The sequence below is a fragment of the Apaloderma vittatum genome, unplaced genomic scaffold (assembly GCF_000703405.1).
Source record: "Apaloderma vittatum isolate BGI_N311 unplaced genomic scaffold, ASM70340v1 scaffold31665, whole genome shotgun sequence".
In the NCBI taxonomy this organism is placed as follows: Eukaryota; Metazoa; Chordata; class Aves; order Trogoniformes; family Trogonidae; genus Apaloderma; species Apaloderma vittatum.
In genome coordinates, this window is record NW_009716002.1 from 50,571 (window position 1) to 60,117 (window position 9,547).

Below are 9,547 nucleotides of genomic sequence, written 5' to 3' on the forward strand. Positions count from 1 at the left end.
CTCATTCAGCAGCAGAAACCTGCCATCTGGCACATGAAGTATTTATGAAAAAGCTCTTGCTGTCCCACAATTCATTATATGCTTTTCATAGCTCTTGCTGAACGAATTTATGAACCATGTCTTAAAGATGAAGTCCAAACAGGCTTGAAAGGACCTGTATTTTAAACAGGGAAAGTTGCAGTACGTAAAGTACTTGAAAGTACATAACATAGTTGTTGATATTCATTATGGATCTTTTCTTTAAACACAATCTCTTGCACAGTAGGCTGGAAGTTGTGTCTTACTATGGTCTAGTTTTTCACAGTTATTTGATACTCCCTTCCCCAGACTAGCTTTTCCATAGACGTTCACGACTGGAATATTCAGTTACTGTTAAAAGTATATGAGAAAATGTATTGAGTTTTCCAACAGGATTACAGACAACCAAGTGGCTACTAAATGGTAATGATTACAGCTGGGAGGTTTTGAATCTTAATGGAAAAAAAAAAATCACAGCCCCCTAACCAGAAATCAGAATGTCACCATATGCAAGCTCTATGTATTCTCATATATGTCATAGAATCATAGAATGTTTTGCGATAAAATGGACATTTAAAGGTCATCTAGCCCAACCCCCCTGCAGTGAGCAGGACATCTTGAACTAGATCGTGTCATGCATGGTATTCATGTCTTTGTTCCCTTTCCTATTTTTCTTCCTTTTGCAATGGTTTTCTATTCATTTCTATTAACTTCCATCCTCTTAGCCAGGACTCTAGAAAACCAAAGAATTAAATTAAAAGGAACAAATTAAGTTGAAATGAGAAATTATATTTTCCCAGTATAAAACATCTCAACACGTTACAACAAGCCTTTGTCTTCACAAGGCAATTCTTTTACCTCTGGTAGCACATGAGCTACCAAGGTACAGACTGTACTTACAGCCTCTTAGGTTAGGTGCTTTGCTTATCATTTCAAATGTGGAATTTAATCTATCTGTCGTGTAACAAACAGACCTGAAGTTCTAGGAACTAAAGACATTGAACAACTTAAGATACATCCTCTGAACACACAGGCAGTTGTTTCCTCATTGAAATATCTGTGCTAGTCCTTTTCATACCATCGTCCATACAGAGCAGCTGTCAGTAGGCCAGAAGATGTTCTATTTTTGCTTATGAAATAGTAGTTGTTTTTCCAGCCCATGTGATCAGCAAAGTCCAAGGTAATACCAGTTGTCAGCAGTAAAGGAAAGATATAAGGGGTGCTCATGTTTCCCCATAGCTGGAAATCTATCAGAGCAGTGGCATCCGTAACCTCCTGTCCACAAGTGCTAAAGCTGAGACCACCACACTTTACTAATGCACAGGCTTGGACATAGTACGTGCCATGCACTGTGTGGAGCCCATCGAAAACTCCCAGGGCATATAATTCATCAGTTAAAACTGCTCTCCGGTAATTTAAGTAACAACAAAGCGTATTGGCACAAACCTGGAGCTCTCCTTTTTCCCCCCACACAGGAACAAAAGTAAAGTTGTCGTACATCATTTCGGCATAAAATAGAGGAGGTTCATTTCCTTTTTCTGATACTCTGCTGGACATCTCTTCTGCCTCTTTAAGGCAAACTTGATCATCCCTGTAGGTACTTGTAGAAGCCTTGCATGTGTGATGTAAGTTCTCCCGGAATCTTCCATTACTCTCCCAACTGGTTTCATAAACTGTGGTAATCACAGGAATCTCTGCTACTATGAGCTTGCCACCATAAGCTTCCATGTTGTGGTAGATGAATGATTTGACTGGAGTGTATATGCCACTCCCTGTCATGCCCAAGGTAGGATGGTGGATGTTAGCTGCTAAAATATTGACATTGAAAGCTGTTGCAAAAGCTTGTTGAAATTCGACAGCAGACAGGAGCGGGAGCTGGTTCATCCAGGCAGTTGGATATACAACTTGTTTCAAACTGTGTTGTCTGATGAGGTTCACTGCAGGCTCAAAAAAGAGTATATCAAAGCAAGTGAACATCCCAAACTTGCCAGCAAAAGGGGTATCAAAGAATGTGTAATCAGGCTCTGGAGGGGTATTAAAAGCATATTCAAAATACAGATTGTGTTTGCGATATGTGGCTACCAGCACACCATCATCATTGAATGCCACGTTGGTATTGAACTGGTATCTTCCATCCGATGGACAGTGAGGATCAGTGTGCTCACAGGGTTGCTTAGTTCCTAAGTTTGCCACAAGGAATATTTTGTTCTTCAGTGCCATGCAGCTCAGACGCTGAAGAACCTGGAGAACAGTATGGGGAAATAAATGTGAGCACTTCACAATACAGAAGAGCAAGTTTTACTTAAGCAGCTGTGACTTATTTAATACTTTTCAAATTATTTTCAACTGGTAATTGAACACATTTGACTGTAGCTGTGGAATTTAGAAGTACTGACAATTTTACGATGAAAGTTACTGGAACCAGGAGCCAATGGCTTTCTAGACGGAAAAGTATTTCAGGTATTAATTTCAAAATAGCACTGAAAAAAAAATCTGGGTTTTATTTCATGAGAAGTAAAAAAAACAAATCTGTTTCAAGGGTGTTACTTTTCAGACACTTCTGACTGTTGCAGTACCACCAATGGCTTTAAAACTTAAATGTCAACTGAAAGCTTTGACAAGGCAGCATAAATGATCTGAGTGTGCCTTTATAACAGCAAACGTCTAATAGTGATCATTTGCACCTGCAATGGCTTGTTTCTGCAACTAGATGGTTTTACTCTATTTCTTTTTTAAAGTAATTACTAACTACAAGTTAGAGAAGCAGAGATGTAAATGGATAGACTTTGCAGTTATAGAAAAGAAATACAAAACGTTACAGACTACAGTATTAGTGGGGTGTTTCTTCCACGCCATAGAGAGCTGTACCAAAAACCGCAGTACTACAATATCGAAACAGGATCTGAATAGAAAACTGAGTTCTTGCTTGCTTGCCCCTGATCACGGGTAGTAAAGATTCACAGGCCAAAGTAGGTCACCAGTTACAACCATGATTCATGTTTGCATACAAATTCTGCTTAGCAGGCACATGCATGATTACTTTCATTATACTGACTACTGTGACATTAATAAGAATAAATAGTTTGTATTACTAAGCATGGTTATTTTCACTTTAGGCTTAGAACAGTCAATGAAAATACTATTTTTGTAACCTGCAGGTCACATCTTCTGTAGTCGTGCCTGGTCTGTGCTAAGCTGTCACTTCTATAACATTGTAGCAGGTCAAGTCCTGTTACTTGTGCTAATTGTTTTACACACAATCACCAAGTCGGAATGTTCTGATTTTATTAAGTGATTAAAACTAGGTAATGAGAATGCATCAGAAGTGAAGATACTGTTATGTTGTTTTATGCAAAACAATGTTGTTCAAAATAAAATCACACACAATATATCTTATTAGAGAGTAGTTACCACTTCATAGGTTGAGGAGGAGGAGATGACAAATCCAGATGGCCCATAAATAAGCTCATCTTCTTGTACGTACATATCTAAACCCTCCTCTTCTCACAATGAAGCCAGCAAGAACTGAGAGTCCATGAAAACACAACCTGGTACTACAAACACAAATCTAGCACCAATTCAGTTATTCCACCGCTCTGCAGAATTCATGCCCACATTTACCTCCGTGTCATTGAACAGATACGGCTCTCTGCATGGATTCCACTTCACCGAGTGTGAATGCAGAACCAAATCTAAGTAAGGGTAAATGGAGCTCCTGGTGAAGTTGAAGCCATGGATTCCATCTTCAGGAAAAACAATGATCTGTGCCCCCTGTATGTTAAAAAAAAAAAAAAGCTTTGTAGGCAAACTAAGAACTACCTAAATATGAAGGGAAAAGAGGGAATCTCATGGGTAAAAAGAGCTAAGGAAACGTAAGGATAACCCAAGTATGTTTTGACAAGAACATAGTTTGAAAACATCTTTGGACTTCACAGCAGGTGTAACTGTATATAAAAAAGAGGCTTATTTAACCTGATGCATATCTTTCACTTGAAAAATAACCTATTTAACATTATTTTAAGGGCATGCAAAGAAGAGCAGACTTCATCCAAATTCTTACCAAAAGTATTCTCCATTCATAGGAGTCATGAGAATGACATCATTCAGGTTAAAGATGGATGGTGTTAACATTTGTTGGGGTTTTTTTTCAGAATTGCGCCTTTTTCAGATGAACTTTGCCAAAGGTGCATCATCACTTAGACCAGGCTATATATCTCAATTAGGCATATAGGGTTGGATAGGGTACTGGGAATATTGTTTTCAGAAACATGTAGGCTCTGCATGGCTTTTCACAATCAAGCTGGTAGAAATGCAGCCATGCCAGGGCTGGGCTGGCACTACCTCAAGTTCAGGGAGATCTGAATTGCTCCTAAAAATGGGGGGAATTCCTCTTAAATCAGATACAACATCAGTCACTCAGACTCCTGTGACTTTTTGGCCAGGTCAAATGTATTATCTATGCTTTGGGATAACTTATGTATCTTGAATGCAGTACTGCGTAAAAATAGCTATTATGCTTCTGGACTGTGATGCGCAGTCATCTGAATGTCCCTAAAAAAAAAAAAAAAGGTTTCAAGTTATATAAAAATGGTAATTCTTCTGTTCTAGAGCAACAGATTTGTGAAACTTGCAAGTCAATTCTTCTCTGCATAGGGACAGTAAGTCCTGCTTCCTCTGACTAGGACCAGCTTCAGATTTTCTTGGGGAGGGAAGTATAAGAACATTCAGAAATACTAGTCTCTCTCCTCTAAGTATATTTAGACTTAGAACCATTCCATGGAGGGTAGGAGAAAGGAATGGAAAATTTTTACTTCCACAAAGTTGTTAAAGGTGGAACATTCACTCTGAAAGCATTTAACTTCCTTAGTTTTTAGAAACGTTCAGGAATCTCCACTGAGAGCACTGGAACAAAATCAAATCCCAAGACAGCTGCCTGTAAGACAATCTTTCAATAAAAACATTCCATTTAAGAAAACAGAAAGGAGCTAGATATTTAGACCAAAATAGAAAATTAGTTTCCCTATACTAAGTAACTATAGGCGTCTTTTTCCAAGCTTGGAATAACTCAAGTCAGACGAGCTGCTAATTGGCCTGATTTTATTCAGAGCTGCTGGCAGGTCAGAAGGTCTGAAAAAACCAGACCATGGTTACGTATATAAATACGGCTTTAGTTGCCTGGGAACACCAATGTGAAAAATTATCCCTGAATAGCACTTACTCTATATATACATAGGGCACACGCAGCTGTATTAAGCTGCGGCATACCTGGCTTGCAGCAGCCACTACTTGCTGTTCATAGATGTCCAGATTTCTGCCCATGAGCTCCAGTGCAGACTGTCGATCAACCTGGGCCGTCGGGTCCGGACTCAGTACAGACTCGTGTTCATACACGGCAGCAATGTAATGTCCCTCCCTCTTAACTCTTCCCAAGACAACTTCATAGCAACAAAAGCAGATGGACAGTTTCCAGCACAGGTCCACCATGGTGTATGCCATAAATCTAGAGAAAAAAAACACAACAGAAAGCAGTTGGGGAAGATTGAGCAACAAATCAGGCCAGGAATTTAAACTCACAATTAAATATGGACTGTTACTGAGCCTCTTAGCAGTGTTTGAACTGTGTTGTTTTTAAATTCCTGAATGACCACATGCGTATTGTTCCTAAACCTGAAATCTATCTGCATTGGTGCTATAAATAACTCTGTCCAGTTTAAAAGCATCTTAGCTTCATATATAATTCTACTCATCTCTGCTTGGTTTCCCTTTACAATTAACTTCAGTATTAATTTATAGATTATTACACCATATATGAAAACATCTTTGGGAAAACTTAAAAGCATCTGGCAAATTTGCAGTTACTCCCCCATTTGGTGATGGCAGCTGTATTTAAAAGTAGCATTTCCTAAAATTACTTGGACACTGTATTTAGTAGTCATGTAGAAATAGAACTTATTTTATTGATAGAGAAACTGGGTAATTGCCAAAAGAATTACACTAGACACTACTTCTGTATTTATCTATCTCGTTAGCATAAAAATGCCTCTCCTGATGGATTATGGATTTGCTCTATTCCAACTCCATGTATGTAATTTAATAAACTAATTTGTCTCATACAGTGCTACTTTCTTCAACGTTTATAAAAATGTTGAGCACAATTCAGATCTGTATTCTTCCTATACAATGCAGATAGGTTAAAAATGCTTTTACAGTAGTAATAATAAAGCAAAAAAAACCCACACAAAATGCAGAAAATTTACATTACTGAGCTTTTTTTAGGAAGAAATTAAGAATTAGTGAGTCTGGGAGGCTGAGTAACCCTTTCTAATATGGTCTCCCCATGTAGCCTTTTGACTTCACAAGCTGGAAAATACTTATACAGAAAAAGGACGGAATGACAAACTGTGGCTGGGCAATACTTAAGAATAACGATAGAAATGCCATGTTATTCCAAATTACTGTCATAATATAAGAATTTTGTATTTGTCAGTGTTACTAGAATCACTAAGGGATTAAATCTTGAATATCAGTGAAGATGAAAGAGCATGCAGGAGAGATACGCTGATGCTGTATATTGATAGCCCACAGTCTTCCACTTCATTTACTGACTTTTTATTCGTATTTGCTCCTCAGTAAATCTTAGCCAAGCAAAAAAAAGTTAAAGTGTTCCAAAACACACTTAGCACCTCTCAATCTTCGTGATACATAACTCCCAGAATTTTTCCAAAGCAAATACAGACTGAATGGCACATGCACAAGGACCCTTCTCTAGTGCCAAAAAGCAGGAAAAAAATGATCCATTTTAAACTAATCCCATTTTTATTTTTATTTGTTATATTAAATGTAGCTTTGTACCTAACAAAGAAAGTCTATGGCAAGTTAACTTAAAATATCTCCTTTCTCTAAATTCAAGAATGAAAAGCATTTAATAAGCAATCCTTAATGCTGTTTTAGATTTTCAGTTGGTTGGTTGGTTTTGTGTTTTTTTTTGTCTAAATACCAACTGGTTTAGTATCTAACAACAAAAAAACTGAAGTATGAGGAAAGCTATTCAAAAAGCATTTAGTAAGTAGGATCTTAGTTTAAGCCACTTGTTTGCTTCCATGAGCTCTAGACAGTTTTTGCAACGTTGGTTGGATAGCAACACAATCCCATGTAGGACAGAAAAATCATAACCTCGGTGCCCATGGTAGGCAGAAGACTTGTTTGCTTGATCAAAAAGTTTTAATATTTAGCAACACTTAGAAGGGTCCAGGAGTAGCTTAGCTACTCGGTGCTACTAAGTTCAACTACATATTCATATTTTCTTGAGCTTTAATTTGCCAGTGTGTCCATATAAACATGCCTTCAAGGGTAAACTTAAGCTATCTAAACCACAATAAAAACAGAATAAAGCCTTGGCATTTCTGTTACCAGTTGTATTAAAGATACTCTATTTATATTAACAGTTTTGAGCAGTGATGCACAATAAGCCACCCTTGCTACTCTGCATCTTGAGGAAAACACTTGGTACTTATGGAGGAAGGAGGTGAGATTCAGCAACGTGTATCAAGAATAGAGGGTCAAATACTTTGTCCTGTGCAGCTCAGCTTTGCAAATGAAGTACCAAGGTACACATGAAGATATAAAGCAGTAGCAGGAGGAGTGAGAGGTAGGAAACCTCTCACAGTTAAGGAAGCGACTGAAAATAAACATACTCTGTTGCATTTCACTGACAAAACTATCTTTTCTATTTCTGTCATCCCTTCAGGGCTAAAATGCCTATTTAGGACAGGAATGGGTTCCAGTCAGCCATTCCTCAACAAAGTTGTCAACTAAGATGTAATTAGAATTCATCGTTACTAGTGATGGAAAAAGTTGGAGTTTCAGATCACACATGATGCATGAGAAAAAGAGCCTTTCTGCCTTCTAGGCCAAACACATTAAACATAAAAAATTAACAGGGAACAGGCTTCTATAAAATACTGTATTTTACAGACATTCTCACTTTTCTGCCATGGTTTATTTGCTGGTGGTCAGAAACATTCACAATACTAACCTGAATCCCTTCCTCACACAAGAGGTTTAGCACTGAACATCCAGCTACAACAATTCCATCTGGCTGAACCCGGGCCACCTAGAAGAATTTAATAACTAAAATAATTTTTCTGATATTTTTTTCATGATTACTGCTAGTCCTTACAGAAAATGGCTAAGCACTTATGTGAGTGCTCCCCAATGCCTCTCCCCTGTTTGACTGCTTAAACAAAAGAACCCTCCTACCTAATGGGGAGCTCATAACCAACAGGGCTGTGACAAGCCCCGAGGCTGGATTTGGGGATAGTAACCTTTTCAGCCAAAATAAAGACACCATCAGGGTTTATTCAGCCCTTATGCTGCAAGACTCCATAGAAGTCTCAGACACATTCTTTTTTTCCCTAATGGCAAGTGCTACACTATCAAATAAATCTTTTCCTTGAAGAGAAGTTAATTTGTTTAGGGCCTACAGAGCTGTCACCTCACCTGAGCCATGACTTTAAAAGAAATTTTCAGGAACTGAAATGCCTTATAATTTAATCTCTTTTTCTGTGTGCCTTTCCTGTGATTTATGTAGTCTTTTGCTTGGCAGATACACTTTGGTAGGATCATCACACCCAAGCGGAAGTTGTTTTGTAGCGGTATTGCTGTCATGCAGCCACATGTTATAGTTCTATACAAAAGGTTAAAAGACTGGTTTTTAAGTCTGGATGCTGATTCAGGCAAGGTTTTTTTCCCCCACTCACAGTGCAAACTGTTTTCTTTTTTGGTTTTTCAGAACAATTTAATCTCATTACATGGTGAAGTAAAGCATCCAGTCACTTTTCAACAACTTTGGCAACTCTGACCATACACGGATGCATACGAAAAGCAGGATGTACCCTGCTTCTTAACACTTGTATGCTCACAAGAACACAACTGACAATTTTAAAAACAGTAGCACAGCACTAGTCTGAGTCCTCTTAAGTGCTTAACAGCAAATGCTTGTTAAGCTATAGTAATAATTACTAGGCAAAGTATTAAATTTGCTATGTAAAAGTACGTCTTTTTTACATTGATATCCATGAATTGTGGTGTTGCTGCCATTCTAACATATACAATATATATTTCATATAACATAGATCTAGGTATAGATATAATGTAGATAGTAAGTATAATTATAAAGTACAGTAATATACAGATGTAAAAATATAGTTGAATTTTTTCCACTGATTCCTCCTGATTGCTGGATTCTATTTTAATACAGTTCTTTATAGATTTTTATGAAGGGCTTTTTTTTTTTTTTTAAGTATTGCAATCATAGCTCAATGTAAACAAGTTATCCTGCATCTCCTCTGCTGAAAAATGTTTGTTCTGTGCGTGAAGCGTTCTGCAGCCTTGCTCCAGTTTCCCGGGTTTCATCCAGAGGCACTATCAACTTGTAAGGAATGTTGCCCGTTCTAACATAACGTTTTACAGTGTCGTTCCACGCATTCCACCGGATTCCCGAAAACACTTTGCCTCGTTATAGCAGGTT

At 37.9% G+C, this 9,547-nt stretch overlaps 1 protein-coding gene across 1 annotated transcript; it reads right to left on the bottom strand.

The window, feature by feature from the left end:
* Positions 1 to 1,031: 1,031 nt before the first annotated feature.
* BTD (biotinidase) lies at positions 1,032 to 5,514 on the bottom strand. Its single transcript, XM_009869376.1, has 3 exons — positions 5,284 to 5,514; positions 3,640 to 3,789; positions 1,032 to 2,259 (listed from the first exon to the last, which is right to left on the bottom strand). Exons 1-3 carry the CDS (start codon positions 5,512 to 5,514, stop codon positions 1,081 to 1,083), a joined length of 1,560 nt encoding a protein of 519 aa, XP_009867678.1. The 3' UTR covers positions 1,032 to 1,080.
* Between the last annotated feature and the right edge of the window lie 4,033 nt (positions 5,515 to 9,547).